The 22,584-nt window shown below is 39.0% G+C and overlaps 1 protein-coding gene across 7 annotated transcripts in view; it reads left to right on the forward strand.

The window, feature by feature from the left end:
• The first annotated feature begins 2,035 nt into the window (after positions 1-2,035).
• LDB2 (LIM domain binding 2) overlaps positions 2,036-22,584 on the forward strand; it is a 418,128-nt gene continuing 397,579 nt past the window's right edge. For all 7 annotated transcript variants that reach the window (XM_036764610.1, XM_036764606.1, XM_036764608.1 and 4 more), the window contains exon 1: positions 2,036-2,551. In XM_036764610.1, coding sequence (XP_036620505.1) covers positions 2,420-2,551 — 132 coding nt within the window. In that variant the 5' untranslated portion in view covers positions 2,036-2,419. The remainder of the gene's footprint in view (positions 2,552-22,584) is intronic.

Here is a 22,584-nt window from a genome sequence, read left to right on the forward strand (position 1 = left end):
TTAAGCTGGATTGTCAAGGATGGGTCACATGTGGAGAAGTTGAGAGGAGAAGGCAAAGTATTACAAGTAAGGAGTTTCAGTCAGAACTACTGTGTTTTCTCCATATCTATCCCTTCTTCACTACCAATTCTCTTTAAGCATCCTGAGGATGCTAGCATTTCTGATCTTGAAACCCTTATACTGTGCCTGTAAGAAGAAGTTATTTCTGATTAGATCTAGCAGCAGTCTGTCCCTGTAGGTACATGGGATTAATGAGAGCAAAATCCTAGCCTCCTAGAAAGTCTGTGTTAACCCAAAGGAGTCACTCGACTATTCCAGGTTTTGATTAGCAACCTCCTGCAGCTCCAGGCTTACTTTGAATGTTGTGCTCAAATGGTTAAGTGAATATAGAATGGGACCCCAAGACAGCAGTGGTTTTTCAGTTTGGAGGTTTATAAAACAAGAAATCATTGGGGTTTGCAGTGGTCTCCACACCAAAACATGAATCAACCCCAATTTGTTTGAAATCCTGCCTCCAGAAAGTTGCGTGCCTTGACAAACCTCACAGCAAATTTGGTCCAGGTCTTGGATTTGTAATGAAACCTGATACCAAGCAAGCTAGGCTGGTTTGGGGTTTCCTTGCAAAATTTCTGAGCGTGCCTAGTATAATACCTGCTCTAATCACATACTGACCAACAGCACCAGGTTTAGTATTGCTAGAAGTATGGGGTGGGTTGCATCAGGTTCCTGCGCATTATGGAAAAGAATTGATGGAGCTGGGAAGGTAGGGAATTTTATTTTTCTGTATTCTTCTAAATAGTGTGACTGCAGGGTTAGTGACAATGTACCCCTTTTTTGTCTCGTGAATCTACAGAATGCAGAATCACATCTGAAACAGTAAATTCATTCAACTTTGAAGTTAAGGAAATGTCTCATTTGCACCTCTTTTCCAGTTAATTCCTAAACACGTCGTGACTTTAAATGATCTCCCAGACTCTCTTTCTCTACCTTTGTCTGTCTTTCTGTCTTTGAGTGTCTGTCTCTGCTTGCCTGTCTGTCTCTCTCTTTCTTACTGAACTTTCCTATGTGATCTCTTAACTTACTTAATTTTCCCAGATATTATTTGTTTTAGTCTCACACTGGGGGAACTCTGGATTTGATGACTCCAGCAAAGTTTAATTGTCATCTAGATCACCCAGTTTTCACCAGAAGGTGATTTCCCTTTTCTTGAGTAGACAGCTTGGGCTTACTTCTAATTATAATACACTGCAATTGGGAGAAGATGTATATACTTCAAGAGCCATAGGAAATGAAGGCCTGGTTCTCTATCAGGGTTAGATATATTATTTTAGGATGATCCAATACATTATCTGTAATTTATGACTCAGCTGAATTTTCCATGGTTATTTAGTGAGACATTCATTTCTTTGCTTTTAATAGACACATATACATACATAGATAAATACATACATACATACATATGTGTGTTGGCATGGGGGATTGCTTTTTCCATTTCTCCCTATTATAAATGATGTTATTCAGATTATCTGATGGGGGTGAAGTTATTTATCCCTTTCTATTGATTCTCTAAGTAGTAGAGTACCTGGGCTGCTAATCTCTTCCCAACACCTAACTGACCTGACTGAGCTTTTTCTTGGGGAGGGCAAACAAAGTGCAGAGATGTGAGAAGCTGCTGCAACTCCTGGAGGCAAATGCAAATCCTCCGAGTGGCAAGATATTCTCACAGAGGTGTCCTCCCCTCAAAGTGAATGGCCCACCCCAAATGCCGGGTAGTGCTGCGCCCTGCGCTTGATGGATTTGGTAGTAAATCATATTTCTGATATTGACCAAACCTGGGCTGCTCAGGCAGCGGTTAAACCATCTATGTGCTAACAAGCCTGCCTGCTCTGTTCCTAAGGGGTCCTGGCTGGGAAAAATTAAAACCAAACCTTAGACCTCTGTCAGACTGGGAGGAAAATTATATTTTTGAACTAGTCTACAGTGTGGACAGGAAATGACCTCTCCACAAATACTGCTTCTTTAAAAACAAAAAAACAAACCCGAGCAGTTGTGCCTGAAGCTCTCCAGTCTCTCTCTTCCCCCTCTCTCTTTCTCCCTCTCCCTCCCTCCCTTCCTCTCTCTCTCTCTGGAGCTTGTGCTCTCTCTCCCCTCTCTCTCTCTCTCCCTCCTCTCTCGTGCGCTCTCTCGCTCTCGCTCGCTCTCCCTCCTCTCTCCTGCTCTCTCTGCCTCTGCCTCTTGCTATAGAGAGAGGGCTCCCACAGCAGTTTCCAGTCAGTGTGTCTCTGTGGCTCTGTGTGTGCGTGTGTGTGCGCGTGTGTGTGCGCGCAGCTACTTTGTACTGGGAAGAACACACAGCCCATGTGCTCTGTATGGATGTTGGTGATACTCTCTATAGCTTGATTTCCTCCAAGCAGGCAAGATGTCCAGCACACCACATGACCCCTTCTATTCTTCTCCTTTCGGCCCATTTTATAGGAGGCACACACCGTACATGGTGCAACCAGAGTACCGAATCTATGAGATGAACAAGAGGCTGCAGTCTCGCACAGAGGTAAGTGCCCCAACCTTCCTTCCCTGGCTGGGCATGCATGGTCAACGAGGGGCTTCAGGGGGGGAATCCAGCCGAAGCGTCCCATCCTATTAAGCAGCCTGGGGAGACCCTGGAATGCACTCCCCCCGCGCCCGCGTTCATGCACGAGTTTCACTGGGTTATCCCTCGTTCTATTGCCGTGCACTGCAACTCTTGGAACAGACCACAGTTGATGCTGAAATCTGGAAATAGAGCCCAGCAGCACTTCAGGTTGAATTCTCAAAGCCCTCCCTCCATCTGAGCAAATGCTGCGTTTTTCTTCTTCTTCTTCTTCTTTTTTTCTTTTTAAAGTGGTTTGTTTTAAAGTCCTAGGGTGTCCGTCCTCCTGACATAGTCTGGTAGTATCTTGCAAGGTATCAGATGGTCATTTGTATGAGTTGAAATAATCTTTGTAAATTCCAGAAGGGGGGCTGCCAGGAAACTGCATTTGTTTTCTTGGGTTTGTTTTTTCAAAGTCACCTCCCCCCAAAAAATGTAAAGGTAACCCCGGAAGAGCCCCAGGAGCACACTTTTGAAAAACTTGTCCTATGAGTCGTCCTTAAGGAACACATGTTCATCATAAAATATGCACATATTTCTGTATTAATTTTGGAAAGCAGTTGCCTTTGGGAGGGGAAGTGATCAGTTCCTGACTTTATCGCACAGCTGACAGAGTACCTCCTAACGTGGACTGGTGTGAGGGGCTTTGTAGAAACTGTTCCAAATTTTTACACACTTGGGATCTTTTCCCTTAAAGACCAGCAAGCTCCGGTGTAAGCACTTAAGTGAACAGGAATAATAGAAATACTTGGGAGGACTTTGAAATGAAAAACTTAAAGCTTGCCTCTTGCAATTTAAATATTTAATGAAACCTTACTTTCAGGAGTGAAAGCATGCCTGCTAAATTAGGCTGAATTTGGGTCCATGTGCCTGTGTTGACGCCAGGGCACATGCTTTGTATTGAAATGTTTCCAAGAGGAGTTTGGTGAGGATGCCCTGACAACACTCGAAGTATAAATCTTAGAAAATTAATAACCTTCTGCAAATTGTAAATGTCCAGTGCATTTGTGTAGAGTTGGAGTGAATGATTTGGGGGAAATTTAAGATGAACCTGATTGTTGAATCATAACTTTTGAAAGGAACTACTCAAGGTTTTCATAAAATAAAACACATGCATGAATTGTCAGCTAAGCCAGGGAGAATTCATGACGTTTAATGTATATGATACAGCTAACAAGATGTGACCTGCTTTCTGATTGGCCAACTGCTGTTAAAGGACTGATTTTTTAAAACTGTTATCACTGATTTTTTCCTTACATATTACTCCATGAATGTTATATGAAATTCATAACATCACTACAATCCAAGAAGCCAATGAATCTTCAGAAATGATAACTGTGTTTTGCACAGAGGGCACTAATTGCTGCCTGGGACTTATGATTGTATATATGTCTTTTTTTGGTGTGTGTGGGGGGTGAGTTTGCTCTATTCAAAATCTCACAACTGGGTGTTAGAATTAAATTCTTGCAAAAACTATTGGAGCAAGTACCATGCATTTAAGAATTAGAAGGAAAGAAAATATCTTGTGAATACATTGGCGAAAGTATTTGATTGGAGGCGGGAGACATATGTAATTAGTACAAGAAAAGAGATTGTTAATTGTTGAAATGCAATCCGTGACTAGCAATAAGATTTGAAAGCAACTTACATGAACATTTCAGAAAGTTTTAGAGAAGTTGTGCAAAGAGATTCCTTCCCTTCATTCCCTTTCCTATTTTGGGAACCAAGGCAAATTTCACTCTGATATTTTGTATTCATTAGCTCTCTTTCAAACATTATATGGCCAGTTCTGAACTGCTGGACTAGGAAAACTTTCTTGTGCTAGCCCTCATAAATTTCATCAGGATACAATGAAGTTACTAGGTTTGTTTTATATCCAAGGGAGAACTTTTGAAAAGATCACCATTTGTATCTTGTTTCTTTAAACAAAAAAAAGAAGTACATTTTCTTTGAGGGCAGTCAAACTGTAGGAACTTCTAACTTTTTTATGATTATTATTTTGCATTTGGTTTAAAGTTTTATATTTCTTTTAAAGCCTAGAGTGCTTCTCTGTTTAAGAAAAAATGTTTAAAAACCCTTTGAACTCTGTCATTGAATAATTTCTTTGACAGTGTCCTAAAATTTAGGAGATTTTGTTTGTTTTTACCTCTGTGTCCATAAAAGTAGGGGCTTGATCTGACATATTAAATACATCAAACTAAATCTTTCAAACTTTAAAACTCTTCTTGCCCCCAATTAGAAATGTGAGGAAATTATCTAAATCAATTCACATGACAGCTTATATTTATGAAATCATGTGTAATATAAAAATAGAATCAAATCAGTATCCCTAGGATATTATTTTCAAACATGATTTTGGCATATCGTAGACTTGGAAAGTAAGAAAATTTGACATCAGGAGTAGCTTATGTGGTCACTGGTTTAAAGAATCATTGTGATATTAGTACAGTATGCATGTTTCCAATTTAAGATTTATCAACTGTTTCCCCCATCACAATAATGATGTGTACAGTGCAAATATTATTAAGCTTATTTTACATTTAGGGAAACTGAGGCAAGAAAGGTTAAGTTGCTTGCCTATGGTCACAGAACAAAGTAATGGATCAGCCTTCCAGAACAACTGTCTTTGCATTACAGAGTAGATTTGGAACAGAGGCAATGCAAAGTGTATGTCCAATGAACTCAGTTGTTTTAGCCAGCCTTTTGCATAATGAGATCAATACCTTTTGCCTGCCCCACCCCCATCTCCTGTCCCCACCCTTCCTGAGGTAGATTGATATCCCTTGCTTCTTTACACCCACACCAAGTTATTTAGGTAATTGTCTCTACTTTCCACTCTGGCTACATGAACCTGGGCTTGATTCAAAAGGTTGTAGTATGTTTATTTTGCACCATGTCAATGAAAAGTTCCTGTGTAGAAAATAAAGGGAGTTAAATGTTGTAGGAATTTTTTAGGAAAAAATGTGAGCATTTTCCTTTAGAAGACTGAAAAAATGATAAATAAACCAGGATACTTATATACATTGAGAAAACCACACCCTGTGTCTAAATCTGACATCCAGGAAATTGTGTGAAGGCAGTAAAGGGGGTTGGTGCATTCCTTCCTATTAAACAAAACTCAACTCAACCAGAAACAGTTAGCAAAGTATGATTACTTTCTTGGGCAGTTTGACATGCCAAGAAGGCTAGACTATGGCTTTAGTCTGTTTTGAAAGGCAGTGTGGGGTAGTGGAAAGTGCAATTGTACCAGAGATCAGGAGATCTGGGGTCTGTTTCCAGATCTGCCATTACTAATTAGGTGTATGACCTTGGACAATTCATTTAACCTCCACTGGGTCTCAGTTTACTCATCTGTGCAATGAATGAGTTGGATTAAATGATCTCCAAAATGTCTTCTAGTTCTAAGATTACTTTGAAAGCCTTGCATTTTATTTAGTACTCTACAGTCCTGCTGATAATCCTTAGGCTAGCCATAAGAGTAGTCTTGAAATCCTGGGTAATAGTGGAGGCAAAACAAAACAAAACTATGGGTAGGACTATATTAATTTACAAACATCATTTGCTACAGTATGCAACATGTTTTGCTAGGTGCTGAGAGAAAACTGTGCTAATAATAACAGCCGAAGTTGGATGGTAGCTCATGGAAATTCATATCTAACACTTTAATTTTTTGATGGGTGTATGCCTTTTGGTCGAGAGGAAGGGAGCTGTGATGGCATTCTCCTTTCTCCTCTCCATTTTTTTACCCTAGTGCACCCACCCCATAATCCCTAGTACCAAATTTATTTTAGTAGCTCAGGTGACTTTTAGAATTAGGTAATTTAATCATTATGGAGAATAAAAGATTTGTACACAAATGCATTTCAGCATCTCACCTTTTTCCTTTTAAAGGAATGTAAATGTATTTTAGACTATGTTTTTAATGTTAGCAAAATACACTCTTTGTTGCTTTGAAGAGTGTGGTGGGTTTGTGTGTATTGTGTGTGTGTGTGTGTGTGTGGTTATCTAAATCAGATCAGAATTTCATAAAAATGAATTTAATATTCAGATTCTTCTTGTGAGTTTTGTCTTACAATTGAGTGCTTTAACAACCCTGTAATGAGAGGAGGAAAAAGTGATCCGTTTTATTAGAATATCTCTGCTGAACTTTATTTTTCCAAAACACCCACTTTGACATCCAGATCATATTTTTGAAGAATCTTGATATGTTAAGTTTGTTATGACTGTACAGTAAACTGTATGATTGTAAAACGTAAAGGTCCTGTAATCAGGAAGAAAAGGGGGGGGGGAGTTGAATTCTCCTAAATTTCTGTGTTTCATGGAAAAATTTTGATAGGGAAAATTGTAATTATTTGATTACATTACTTGGCTTGCATTTCAACATTAAAGAAATGGTTATGTACACATACATACATACATATATACATAGATTGTATATGTATACACTTGATATACATATATAGATTATAAAATATGTATGTATATACTTGAAACAAAAAAGGAAAGAAAAATATAATAATGACCATTTCAATTTGATTGGAATTTTTAGTAACTTAAAGTTGACCAAGTACTGATATTTTAAAAGTTGCCATTTATTGAAGGTAACTTGGTGCTGTGTTGGTTCCATTTATTTCTTTTACTCATTCAGGTGGTCTGGTAGTTTCTGTTTCCAAGAGGGCTGGCTTCCTTTCCCTTTAGCAAGATCCTCTTTTAAAAGATGAAAGTTTTTTTGTTTTGTTTTTAATGATGGTTGTTAGGGCCAAAATTATTAACAGACCCCACATATCTATTTCTCTTTCATTGATGCCTCATGATGGTAACTTTTCTTTCACATTATTCCTCTCTTCCCGGTTCCCCACCCTCTGCAGGATTAAGTGAAAATTATGATTGCAGTTCAGAACAAATACACATAAGTAACATTCTGGGATGATAAAGTTTTTTTCCATGGAGTTTAACATGAATGTTGGTACTGGACCAAATATTTTTGGCGACGCTAACATTTAATGTCTATTGTTTAGTTGTTTTCTCCCCAGCTTGTCATCAAAATTCCCTGTGAAAAAAAAATTCTTACTCCTGCAGCTCCATTTCTTTATGCTTCAGTCACAAGGATTCATGTTGTAACCTCATATTTGTTGTTGGAACAGCTTGTTATCACTGATTTTGTGTAGATAAGAGTATCGTTAAAATGAGTTTAGATGTTTAAGTTCGGAGGGGAACAAAGAAAAAGAAATGCTTTGAGATAACTTGTTTTTAGGAATTGAGGAAAAATAATGTTGCTCTTTCCTTGAGGTACCCTAAAAATTTGCAATTTAATAAGAATTTGGGGAAGAAGGGGACGAGATCAAACCTATTTTGACAATGGTTAGCAGGAACCCAAAGGGCATTTTTCAAGGAGGGAGCTTCCAAACTCTCCTTTATATCAATATGGCCTTAGAGAAGAAATTGAAGGACGGCTGGACTGATTTTATTTTCCCTGAAGTTTTTTTTTTTTCTATTTTCTTCTGTGGGAGCTGTTTTTAATTAAAAATTGCTACAAACTAACAATTCTTAGGAGGCCAGGAGGGGGGAAATCAGTCAATTTGCTTTCAAGGCAGATTCTTATCAGCTTAGAATCAATGAAAGCTTAATTTTGGGAGGTAAGTGCATTATGATAAAAAAAAATCAAACTGTATACATTTGGCAAATGTTTAGCTTTCTGTTTGGGTTTGAGAAAGAAATCAATTTAAAGTGTATGGAGAAAGGGCTGTAAATCTCCTTTTATTGCAATTGTCCTCACCAGTTTGTTTTCATGAAGAATATACAGAATGCCTTTTTTTGGAGCAAATAAAGCAGCTTTGCAAATATTGCAAGTCTAGGATTTCTTGAATGCATTTATTTGGTTGTGGGTGGTACATCTCTAACTATATCTGGTTTGAAAAATAAAATCTTTCAGATTACGTAAGAACCTTCATTTGTCATAGCTATTACCTGTACTCAGTTGAGCCAAAAACATATATCTCTCATTCAGTAACAGTGTCTATCATCTTGACCTTCAAAATTTTTGGTGATTGGAATAAAAGCAACTTATTTTCACCGAAAAAAACCCCAAGGTATTGTATGATAGGTAGTCCAGAAGATTGTGATAGAAACTGCAGTGACAATTCTAATTTTTGCTAGAGCATTTGACCAGCAGATAAATGTATTTGTCCAAGTCTGGCTGGTTAGAACTATGTAGGACTGGCTAGTAAGGAGGCTAGAAAATTAGATGCCAACCTAGAAAGTCCAATGAGCTTTTCTCTGTGCTACTGATCACATGGAGCAAAACTCTCTAACTGGTCATCCAAACCAGGTAACTGTCTTCCAAATTCCCGAGTCACAGAGTAACTGAGAGAAGATGGATGGCACAGTGTTAATCCATCCCTACCATTAAAGAAACATCAGAAAGTAAAATGCCCAACTATTGATACATCAATATTTTCATTTTATGCAGTCATTGCTTTATAGCTAGAATGGACCTTAGAGCCCATCTAGTCCAAGGGTTCTTAACCTGGCTTTGATGATTTAAAAAAATATTTATTTCATTATAATTGGTTTCATTTGTAAATTTGCATATTTAATTTTGTGCATTCTAAGACATTTTTCTGAGGAGTTCATAAGCTTTTCTAGACTGCCAAAATGGTCCAACAAAAAGGTTAAGGACCCCTTATCTAACTCAACCTTCTCATTTTACTGATGAGGAAACTGAGGCCAAAGTTTAAAGTAACTTTGCCCAAGGTCATAATGGTATATAGCAGAACTGAGGTATAAATGAAGATTCTCAAACTCTAAAACCAGTGCTTTTTCTACTTTATATCTTCATCAAAGCACAATATCACTATTGTTGAGGTAAATTCTTCCTCCATAATGATCTGAAGTTGTATAATGCACATGCACCTCTCTAAGGCTCAGCGTCCTCATCTTCAAAGTAAAGGATTCCCCTTTAGATGTGGCAAACATGTGGCCTGTGGTATTCCTTAGTTTAGCAAACTAGATTCTTATGTCAGTGAAATATTTCATGAAATAAATAAAAATACAGTAGAACATAGATGATAGTAATACATTGTTTTCAAAGTCCTTATCTGGCCTTCAGGGATCCTTTTGTAAAATTTAGTGGTTCTGTTTCTATCTGAATTTGACACCACTGTGATGATCCCTCAGGTTCTTACCATCCCTAGTGAGTATTCTACGGTTCTGAGGTAAAGGGGTGTGTGTGTGTGTGTGTGTGTGTGTGTGTGTGTGTGTGTGTGTGTGTGTAGATTGTTGATAGACGTGTACACTTGCATGTGTACTGGTACCTTGATTCAGGATGTCACATCATAAATGGCTGATCCTCTCAGATAAACTGGATAAATTGTTCTTTCCAGGAATAGGGCAATGTGTAAGCTGGCAGCATATTTAAACTGGAAGTTCTTTGGAGCTTTTTCTATTGTAAGAATGAGTATTTCCAGTTGGAGAGCTAGTGTGAGTGTATTGGGTTGTGCACTTTACAGATTTGGATTTAATTGACTTTTTCAAATCTTGACAATTTGTGTTAGATTCCTTACCAGAAGCTGGTCACCCTAAGTATGTCCTCTCCTCCTGCAATTCACCTGTCTTTTGTGACAGATGGCTGATTCTCTGAGTGTCCTCTGTGTTAAAGGCTGTGAGACTTTAGATTCAACAAAACATTCAGCAAACAACAAACATTTATTGAGCACCTACTATATGTAAAGTGCTTTGTTATGTGCTTTGGAGTCAAAGATAAGAGGAAAAAACAATTCCTACTATTTATTTTACCCACTATTTATCTAGAACCAGGACCTGGTCCTCATCGGGCCATAGGATGTGATATGCTGATATTTTAAGGATTATCATCTGAGAGAGGAAATAAGTTTATTCTTTGTTGCTCTGGGCAGAGGTGGAGGAAGGGCAGTCAGGCAGGCAAATAAGCATTTATTAAGTGTTTACTATGTGTCAGGAACCAAACCTGGCCAACCACTGAAGATATAGAGAAAGGCAAAAACAGTGCCTGCCCTTAAGGAACTCACATTTTAATAGGGGACACAACATATAAACAAATATATACACATAAAAATACAGAATGTAGAGGGAAAGAAATCTTAGAGGAGAAGACATTAGCAGTTGGGGAGGGGGGAGCGACTGCCTGAAGAAGGTGAGATTTGAACTGAGTCTTTCAAGGAAGCCAGGGACACTGAGAAGCAGAGGGGAGGAGGAGGAGTGTGACAGGCAGGTGGGGTCAGCTTTTGCAAAGGTGAGATGGGAGATGAGAAATGAGAGAGAGAGAGAGAGAGAGAGTGTGTGTGTGTATGTGTGTGTGACAGTAAGTAGGTCATTGTAACTGGATTATAAAGTATGTAGATGGGTATAAGTATAGGAAGGCTGGAGAGGTAGGAAGGGAATAGGTTATGAATAATTTTAAATGCCAGAGGACTTTATAGTTGATCCTCCAGTAAAAAGGAGCCATTGGTTTTATTGGGCAGAGTGCAGCATGACCTGGTTGGATTGGTTAGGAAAATTACCTTGACAGGTATGGGGAGCATAGATTGGAGTATCGAATTGAGGCAGGAAGCACAATTAGAAGGCTACTGCAGTGGATCAAGAGAGCAATGGTAAGGACTGCTTTTAGGTGGTCTGAGTGAGTGGAAAGTCACATTTAGGAGACATGTTGTGAAGAAATGACAAGATTTAGCATGTTGTGTGAGTGACAGGGAGAGGTCAAGTTTGCAAGCCTGGTTGACTGAGACAAAGGTGCTTTCAAAAGCAATAGAAAAGTTTGGAAGAGGAGTTGTTGGAAATACATACAGGACTTCCATTTTGAGATATCCAAAAGAATGTGAGACTGGAGCTCAGAAGAGAGACTCGGGTTGAATACATTAATCTGGGAATCATCCTCTTAGAGATGATAATTGAACCCATGGGAGCTGCTGATATCACCATGTAAGAGAATATGGATCAAGATAAGATAAGGGCCCAGAAAAGAGTCTTGGAGACACCACCCATTATTAGATGTGACGTGGATAAAGAACTAGTAAAGGAGACTGAGAACTAGTAGTCAGACAAGTATAAAGAGAACCAACAGAAAGCAGAACTAGGAACAGCAAATTGATGTTATAGGTAGGAAGAGCATAGATAAGTGTAAGGGGAAAAATTTTCCTAGGAAATGGAACCGTGCATCATTGGACTGCTTGCAAAGCAATGAAGCATATGAGTAGAAGCTAGACGATCACCTGTCAAAGATGTAGAAAGGGTTCTTGTATGGGGTGAACCAGGTGTCTACCAACACCCCAACCAACTCAGTGATTCTATTTACCCCATACCAGTCTTTGCCCAGGGGTTTATAAACATTTAGTTACCGTTCTGGGTTGTAGAAGAAAATTTGTGGTAATCATTTAGCTAGCTTTTATCAAAACTCTGAAAAGTGCACATACAGGTATATTTAGCATTATAATAGTATGTACATATATGTATGTATATATACATGTACATGTGTATATATGTATATATACATTACATATACACATATACACACACACAAACATATATATGAATGTGTGTATATACATACATTTTGTATATAAACCTACCTTGTTGAAGGCAGTATTGATGTGAGATTTTTGCCTGTTTGACAAAATGGAATATAGACTTTCTTAACATCTAGTTAGTAGAGGTAGATGGCATGGTGGATAGAGTACCAGGACTGGAGTCAGAAAGACCTGAGTTCAAATTTGGCCCTAGAAAGTTACTAACTGTGTGATCCTAGGCAAGTCACTTAACCCCGTTTGCCTCTGTTTCTTCATCTGTAAAATGAGCTGGAGAAAGAAATGGCAAACTACTCTAGAATCTTTGCCCAGAAAACCCCAAATGGAGCCACAAAGAGTCAGACATGAGTTAAACTACTGAAAAACACATCCAGTTAAAAGTATTACACGTATCCATTGTCCTCCACCTCCTGTCAACACCTCTTTCACCTCCAGGATGCTCCTTGGCATATGCTGTCTTGTATCTATAGTTGTTATCTCTTCGTACTTACTTTCTTTTAACTAACATTTTTTTGTTTTGTTTTATATCACTGTAACTTCCTAACAACTCCCCCTTGCCTCCCAAATAGCCCTCCTTTGAACTAAATAAGTATGAGTAAAATAAATAGACCACATTGACCATTCATGACAAGGTATGCCTCATTCTGCTCCTGTGGTCTACCACCTCTCTGTCATGAGAAGGGAGGTAGATTTTGTCACTAGCCATGAATATCTTTTTAAAAATCTTAGAATGATAATTGATACATATTAGTAACCCCTTTTAATAATCAAGGCACAAAATCTATGTTGTAACTTCCCCGAAAGACTGCTTATTCTACATCCTGACAGAGATGTATTACCTGCATCTCAACAGTTAAAAAAATGATAATTGCTTTACCATTATCTCTCTACCTATTGTGAAAGAGTCACTATGCTGCAGAATGGAATCCTGTATACATTCATGTTTCCATAAATTTGAGCTGTAATTATCCTCCTGACACACCCTAAGTATTAAGAACTGAGCTTTTGCATTGAAAATCATGACCAGATTCCATGATACAATGCCCTATGTGTGTCATTATGTTGAAGGAAAAAACAAAAACAAAAAATAAAACAAACCCTGAGCCTGCCTGTGCTTTCACTGGGTTAATAATCCAATCCAAGAAACTCAGTTAGGATGCCAGGATGCCAAGCACAGCCCCCTCGAAAATCAGGTTAGAAAGAGGAATATTCCATATGTCCCTCAGGGCATAGATTAGAAGCAACCTGGCTGGCCTTTTCTGACCATTCCCCCTAAAGAGCAGTGCTTGGGAATCTGCAGCGTGGCACAGACTTCTAGTAGAGAGCTGTGTCAGCCCTGGTAGGGAACCTGAAGCCCCAACCTGCGTGTCTAGACTGACAAGAGCCCTGGCTGCCAGCTGAAGCACTGTGACACCTTGTGGCTTACTTCTTAACATAGCAAAAATGCAGTACCAGGTAGAAGGGCTACCTTGCCAGCTCCTGCTGTGGAGTCTTTGGCACAGTAATGCATTTCACGTGGAGGTAAACTACCTGGCTAGATTAGTATAATTTCCTTCTGGATACAGCCGCAAGTTCCACCGCGATGATTTTTATCTCATTTCTCTTCAGGGTCCTTGCTTCCAGTGTTCAATTGCTCCAGTTACACATTCCTCCCTGTGCCCCATTTCATTGACTAAGACACCTATGATATTTACAGTATTTCAATAATAATTTCTCATCTGCCAGACTAGAGAAATACCATGTAGCTGCTGTGCATAACCAAACAATTACGTTAGTTTCTGTCTGGGAAAAGAAAAAGGCCCTCAACTTTTGCTTTTCTGTTTGGCTCATTTCTTGGGACACCTAAGGTTTTTATCTTGTTGCTGAAAATCTATAATGGCAAGTCTACCACCAAAGCAATAAACATGAATGGTCCTTTGCCAATGAGGCTTTTTTTTAAACCAGACCTGTGATTTTATTGATGTGGGGAACGCTTGGTTAGGAAACTCCCTCTGTCAATATAGATCTGCCCTTCCTCTTTGATGTATAAGCTTAGAGAGTTGCTTAGGGACACTGAGAGTTTAAGTGAGTTGTCCCCTGCTAAGGTCATTTAGCCAATTTGTGTCAGAGGCAGAAGTCAATCAATCTGTCAATAAACATTATTAAGTGCCTACTATGTGTCAGACATTGTACTAAATGCCAGGGATAAAAAGGGGGGTGAGGGGAGATAGTTCCTGCCCTCAGACCAAAGTTTTCCTGACTCCTGAGACTGACTCTAGCCATTAGGGCCACGTATGCACTTGAGTCTCAATATTAGTGTGAGAAACATAGTAGCTTTGCTCAGTTTTAGGTGCTTATTTCAATAGGAGTTCTTAACTCTGGTGAAGATTTTTTTAAACAAAATATCTTGACATCTCTGTTTTATTATGATCACCTTCCTTGGTAATCCTATGTATTTTATTTTCTGGATTTAAAAACATTGTCTGAGAAGGAGTCTGTTGGCTTCACCAGGTTTCCAAAGGGGTCCACAACACACACACACACAAAGTTAAGAGCCCCTTATTGAAAATTAGATTTTCCTGCAGCTGGCTGGAAGTTCTCATTTGAAATTAAAATTGCACATAAGGTCATTATTACATACTTATGGGGATGCTCAGTCTTGGGATGGTTTTGATTTGGTAGAACTAAGTCATATATTACATTAGTACTAGAAACTAGGAACTTGGTCAAACAGTCCATTCCTGACCACTACATTATGGAGATCTAATATGACTCTGAGTATCTGGTGTATTTTCACTGGTTACTGTCTGTCTTAAACATCTGTATCTGGGCAATAGGGACGTATTAATGTTGAAAGGAAAACCCCAACTGTTGTCTTAAATGTCCCACTACTTTCAAAACAATATTGCTTTGTTTAAAAATGAAAACCCAATCCCAGCATTATGGTCCTTGGAATTTCTAAGATGCTTCAGTGTGATGCCTTGCATCCAGAGATCTCTAAATTCTGAATGAATCATCCACATACTCAAATTTGTAGGCAAGATTGAGAAAGGGGGGACTCCTGAATAGTGGGCACCAAGTTAAAACTGAACTTTTTAATGGGGACCTTCCAATTGCAGTGCTCTAAGACAGGAATTCTGCCTACCTTTAGGAAGTGTTTACCCTTATTTTACATTTGAAAATATGAACTTTTTCTCCTGTTTTCTTTGTTGCTATCATTCCTACTTCTGAAACAAATGGAGGCATTTTGAGTTGTTAACATTGTTATCATGCACAGAGGCTATAAATCATTTGGTGCTTCACGCAGGGAGGGTGGGGTCTAAATTAATTTTAAAAGTTAATGTGGTTTGGTCATAGAAACTTTCTGAAGCAGCTTGAAAGATTTGTTAAAAAGTGTAATAATTCTACTTTAATCAAGGAACTAATGGATATGGATTATATATGCAAGGCATTTTGTGTGCCATTGCTTCCCCCTGCCTCTAGGATATGATACCAGTTCTTCAGCCTGGCATTGGAGTTCTCCATTATGTGGCTTCATCTTATCCTTTCTGGCTTATTTCATATCACTCCTCTTCAAATACAGTAGGACCAGTTTGGTCCTACTGTATCTTAACCTTGGCATTTCATCTGCATCTCTGTGGCTTCACACCCACTGTCCCCCAGTGTACCTCCTCCCTCCTTACCTCCACCTCTTGGAATCCTCAGCATGAAGGGTCAGTTCCTTGAGGGATCTTTGTATCTTCCCCAAATTAGCTCAGTATCTAGCACATAGTAAGACCTTACAACATGTTGAGCGATTGATTAGCTTCCTCCAGAGCTTACCTTGGGTGCCTCCTGGAAGCCTTTGTTGATGGCCTCTCCACATTTGATTGTACTCTAATTATCCTGCAATTACCTTCGATTTACTTATCCACGTACATATTATATTCTTTCAGTAAAGCGTTACTGTGGTTGTAAAATTCATCTCCCTCTAGTCAACCTGGTTATGCACCTCTCCAAATTTAGCTAGGCTGTTCCTCTGACAACAGCCATGTGGTCTGACAGTAGGACCTGTCACAACTTGTGTTCCTCTTCTAGAAAAATCTTTAAGAATTCAAAGTCATTTCCAAGGTATTAGAAAGTTTCTGATGCAGCTTGTTGAAAAGTAATAATTCAAAGTCTTCTACTTTAATCAAAGGAGCTAATGGATGTGGATTATATATGCAAGACATTTTGTATGCTATTGGTTCTCCACTGCCTCTAGGATAAAATACCAATTCTTCAGTCTGGTATTGGAGTCCTCCACTCTGTGGCTTCAACTTATCTTTTCTGGCTTATTTCATATTACTCCTCTTCAAATACGTCTATTCTCACCAATCTGGTTCTACTGTTTCTCAACCTTGGCATTCCATGTCCATCTCTGTGGCTTCACACCCACTGTCCCCTGGGACATGAATCTGGGGATATTGGCCCCTCAGCTTTTCTATTTCTATGGCTCTTTTTATAACCAGTTATACTTCCTGTAGTGGTCCCTTGCTTTATTGTAAATTCCAAGCTTGTTATAGGTGAACCATCACTGTGTTTACATACATAAGAAATACATATTACATATAAATTTTATACATATATGCACACATACATACTATATTCATAACAGTGCTCCCTAAAGTCTGTTCTACATACTACTTAACAGCTTTTCTCTTTTATGTAATAAAAAAATACATGTTTACAGAGTTACATTATTTTTAGCCTTGGATCTCTGAAAACAAAGGACAGATTTAAATGGCACTTTTAAAACAAGCCAGACTACATTAAGCCAAGATTATATAATGATTCTGTAGCTCTGGTCTATTGAATGCCATTGAAGATAAGGCTACCCTCCACTTATACATCAGTGAGGCTAATGTCAAGGTGGTACTGAGGTAACTGAGTCTCAGTGTTCCCTACAATGAATACATTGCTTAGCAGTCTATGCCCTAAGTCTGGCTCATCTCTCTCACTCTGTTTTTTCTTTAGTGTCACTCTCTGACAATGACATAATGATTTAGAGGAATATTTAGGGCAGCATGCCTATGGATTTGGGGGTGGTGGTGGAAGTCCTTAGTTTCTCCATAGATCAGACAACAGCATTAATTTATTCATTTAACATTTATTAAATGCCTACTGTGTGTAGGACTCTGCCCTAGGTGCTAAGAGAGAATCAAAATTTAAATTAAGATGACGCCATTCACTGCCTTTAGAGAGCTTGGAATCTGGGGCCAGGAAGAGGGGAGGAGAATGAGAGTAAGACCTAACATGGCTTGCTATAATGCAAAATATGACATGATGAGAGCATTACCAGAAATACAGAACAAAGTTCAAAGAGGAAAGGCCTTAAGCAAAGGAAGAAAGAGCAGATCAGGGAAAGCTTCATAAGCTCTACACCCTGGTATGGCTTAGAAGGTTTTCTTTGAGTATTAATATTGGCATACATTTTAATTCAATTCAACAAACATTTATTGAGCCTGTGCTGGGCATTATGCTAGAAGAGGCACTGGGGATACATAGACAAAAATAAAATTATTATTCTATTGGGGCGATGCAATGTGTATATATGTATGTGTATATGAAGTAAATTCAAAGCAATTCAAGAGGGAAAAACTAAGAGTTGAGGGGATCAGGAATGACCTTATCTAGGAGATGGCATCGAAGCTAAGCCTAAGGATTCCAGGAAGTGGAGGGGAGGTGGGAGAGCATTTGAGTTTGTGTGTGGGGGTGGGAGTGGGGGGTAAGGGGTGGGGATAACCTGTGTAGAAACACACAGGCAGGAGCTAGAATGCCATGTACACAGAATAGCAAGCAAGCCAGTTTGTCTAGATTGAAGAGTGCATGTTAGGGAGTAAGGTGAAATCAGTTTGAAAGGCTAGAATGGAGCTGGATTGTGAAGGGCAGTGTTGTCAAGGAACGTCTTTCTATTCCTCTTCCACTGTAACCTCCTTTCCCTCCCACCCTGTGCAGGAAACCTGCACTTGCCCTCCTGGACAACATCTGGAAAATAAGGAGGAGGGTTCACACACCCCTTACAACTCTACAAAATCTCCGGTTGGATTTTGCGTCATCTTACGCTTTAACTGTTCATTTTGCATTCCCTCTCTCCCACCTTGATCATTAGGACAAAAGAAATGCTGATCTTGCTTTTATTTAGTGTTCATTTTATCTCTGACTCATTTTCCTCGTCAAGCTCTCTTCCTCTCAGGAATGGGTGAGCATGACATAGGCAGAAATGAATGTCACAGACCCCAGTAGTATCCTAGGGTCAGAAGATCATAGGTTAAGATGGCAAGGAATCTTATTTTTCTTATCTGCTACATTAAAATAAATTAAAAGGCAAAGTCAATAGAACTGTATGTGATTAGCACCAGGTAGAGTGGTCATGGTATAGCAACTCTTCCAGGTCCTTCTTTAACAAGTTCCTTTTATATTGGTCCCTCCTGTTATTTTCATTTTCTGTGGGGTGAGGGGAAATCCTGTTTAATCGTGATGGCCTTGTTGTTGCAGAAAGGAACTAGAGGATTGTATTTGTTGTGGAAACAAAATTTTGCCATTTTCTCTAAAAATATGCTTTGCTCAGAAAAGAAGTATTAAGCTTCTTCCTTCCTCTCTGCCATTTACACATAAGGACCTAACATATACAATGTACAAAAGCAAAGATAAGTAATTGCCCTGTCCTGACTTCCTTTTAGGAGGGCTAGAATGTGTCTGAACTAAGACTGGAAAATAAGCCTAAGGTATCAAGTTATTCCAGAAACATTGTTAATACCTATTGGCTAAGTATATTAAACTGCTTGGAAATGGTCACTGGTGTCTATTATTTAAAAAAAAAACCACTTACTGGGATGGTGATTTAAGCCAGTTTTAAAAGGACTTTAAACCTTTCGTTTGATTTGTCCAAAATACTCTTTTTGAAACAAATAAACATTAAAATATAGATTACAATATTTCCAAGTGTCTGCCTGAGAGGAAAACATGTCAAGACACTTAGAATTTAAACTGAAATTTTAACCATAATTCATTCTACTGTGCTTCCAACAAGCAATACCATATATAATATTACCCAGTCTCCTGAGATTTACTTGAAGTGATCTGGATGCACTTGGTATAATAAAATAATAGGACTAAGTGGAAGAAAAGAGATCAGGGAATAGTCAACTTTCTTGCCCTAATGCAAAATTCTTGGGTTTTTTTTTTAGGGGAGGAGAAAATCCATACCTGTTAGCTCATATTTATATAGTATGTTAACTTTTGCTAAGTTCCTTTCATTCAATACCTCACCTAATCTTGCAAAACTGGTGAAATAGGTACTATTATTATATCTATCTTACAGAGAAAGAAACAAACTTATAGCAGTTAAGTAATTTTGCTTTTATCTATTGCTAATCTTTAACAGTTAACCAATTGACTACTATTTTATCTTAGGCAACTAGGTGGTATAGTGGCTGGAACACTGGACCTGGAGGCAGGAATACCTGAATTCAAATGTGACCTCACACACTTACTAGCGGCGTGACTGTGGGCAAGTCACATGGCCTTCATCTGCTTCAGTTTCCTCACCTGTGAAATGGGGATAATAATAGCACTATCCTCCCCAGGTTGTTCTGAGGAACAAATGAGATCATATTTGTAAAGCACCTTGCAATTCTTAAAGTGCCACATAAATGCTAGTTATTAGGCAGGATTCAAACCGAAGGCTTCCTGACACTAGCACTCTCTTCACTATACCTCATGGCATCAGGACAAAGTAGAAATCATCTGAGAAGGGTCATGTGCCACCCCCATTCCTATGAGGGGTATGGTGGGTTGTTCACATTTACAGATTCAGGGGTAGTGTTCCACTGCAGATTGCTACTCTTGTGTAGTGATTCCTGATTGCATTTTTGTTTTTACTTTTTAATCTTCTTTTTATACTTTGTGACTTTGAGTCCAATGAATATCTGGTGATCTTTAGAGGCATAAAGCCATTTAATTATTTCCTCCCAAAAGGGGTAATATCTTGAAAGATAATACCTTACTTAGTGCTAGGCTGAATAACTAGAGGATCTTACTTTAAATTATGGTGAGAGAGAAAAGCTCCAGCAAAGTTGATTTATACTCCTAAATTTGCTCCTCCTCCTCCTCATGGTTATCATTACTTTTAACATTTTTGAGTCATTGAGAAATTGCCTAAATCATAGGATTTAGAGCCAAAAGTATCTCAGAGATCACCTAATTCAACTGCATTCTTATAAATAGGAGGACACGAAAGCCCAGATGGATTACAATGGTCTCACAAGTGGTAGCAAGTATCAGAGATGAGATTGAACCCAGAACCCCTGTTTCAAAAGCCAGGCTTCTTACCCTGTGTCAGCCATGTTATCCCTTCCTTGAAATGGGTCGGTCCCTACTCCAGCTTCTAATCACCTGTGTTCCTACTTGTGCCAATCAATGAGGGGGAAAGTTGGAGACCTTCACAGTCATGATGGTTTCTGGGCCCAGGAAGCTATGCTTAAAAGTTTAGAAGAAAGCAAAGCAAGCCCCTTCCTGATTTCTCAGTGCCCCCTCTGCTAAAAAGTTGAACCAAGCACTTTTAAACATCTTCCATAGTGTTACTCTGTTCAATTTTTCTTTTTGGGGGGGATATTAGATACAGTGACCAATTGTCCTAGATATTCTGGAGACATTGTTCATTTCAAGTCTCTACCTGTTTTCTCTACTATAAACCATTAAATATGGCGACTGTATCTCAACATCATCGAAGGATTGCAGAAAGAGAATGAATAGAGATAAGTTATGAATGGTTTATGTATCCATATGCCTAAAGGCATTTGAGCGTGACCCGATTCAGCATACATTTATTATGTACCTACCATGTGGTACGTGCTCTGCTTGGTGCTGCAGATGCTGCCCTCAAGGGACTTACATTCTGCTTTGGATGAAATCATATGTATCCAGACAAGCAAATACAAATGATACATAAAATAAATACAAAGTAATTTGGGGGCACTGACAGATAGGGAATTGGAATAAGGAAATGTCTCTTCTTGGAGGAAGGGTTTGAGCTGAGTCTTGAAGGGAAGTAGAGTCTCCAAGAGTTGGAGAAGAGAAGGGAGGTCATTTCAGTCTTGTGGATCAGAGCATGCAAGGAATGGAAGTGAGAGATGAAATCTTGTGTAAGCATTATGTGAAGTAAGCCAGCTTGGCTGTAATGAAGAGTACATGAGAGGGAGTACTGTGAAATCATTTTGAAAAGATAGACTGGGCCTAAATTGTGAAGGGTTTGAAAGGCTGGACAGAGTTACATGTATTTTATCTGTGAGGCAATGGGGAGCCAGCCACCAATGCATCTCCCAGGCACAGGCAACCCTCTAAGACAGTGTGATTTATGGGGCCTGCCTACAAGCATAGAAATTTACATAAATGCTTTAGTAAATGAAGCTGAGCTACTGCAGAGCTCTCACTAAAATGACAAATCAAAATATATTGTCTATTGTTTCAATAAAAACCTAAGGTTGGACAGCCCTGCTCTAAGACAATAAATTTTAGACGGGTTGGGATTAGGAGTTCCTTCACTCAAGGATGTGCTTGATATATTAAGGTATGCCTGAAGGTTGAAGCTAGGTGAGATCACCTTTACCTTCTCTCCAGTTCTAGGATTCTGATGAAGGACAGGGCCATACTCTTAGGCCCTCTGAATTAAATCATTTGTCATCCTTGTCCACCCAAGGGAATTTTGCCTTTACCTACTTTTTATTATTCAGGCCCCTCCTGACACTTTACCTGCTCCAGGGGTGGGGAACCTGTCGCCTTCGGGCCACATGTGGCCCTCTTGGTCCTCAAGTGCAGCCCTGTGAATGAATCCAAACTTCACAGAACAAATCCCTTTAATAAAAAGATTTGTTTTGTAAAATTTGGCCACACCCAAGGACTTAAAGGGTCACATGTGTCCTCAAGGTTGTAGGCTCCCCACCCTGGTCAGCTAAGCCATTCTGATCACAAAACATGAGGGCAATAGAGACATCTGCCCTGTCTCTTGTCTCCCAGGTGCTAGTAACATTGGAAATAGGACATACAGTGACATGTTTGTTACCCTCTGTGGGAAGAAAGGGCTTTGTAAACCTTGAAGAGCCATATATATCTGAACTTTAAAAAAAAAAAAAAACTTGTGACAAGGGCAAGTCTAGCAGGACCATTCTGGCCCAGGTAGTCCGTGTACAACATTCATGAGGCAAAAAGTTAGAGTCTAAGAGAAAAAATTCAATGCTTCCTTTTTATTCCCAGTTATTTAGTATCTCCCTGCTATAAAATTTAATACCCTGTAGGGTTTTCTAGTGACCATAGTTATTTCTGTATAACAGACACTTAATATTTGCCAGGCACTATAGTAGGTATACCTGGGAATCCAAGAAAAGTGTCATTTGTACTAAG

This window comes from Trichosurus vulpecula, chromosome 6 (genome assembly GCF_011100635.1).
Source record: "Trichosurus vulpecula isolate mTriVul1 chromosome 6, mTriVul1.pri, whole genome shotgun sequence".
Lineage (NCBI taxonomy): Eukaryota > Metazoa > Chordata > Mammalia > Diprotodontia > Phalangeridae > Trichosurus > Trichosurus vulpecula.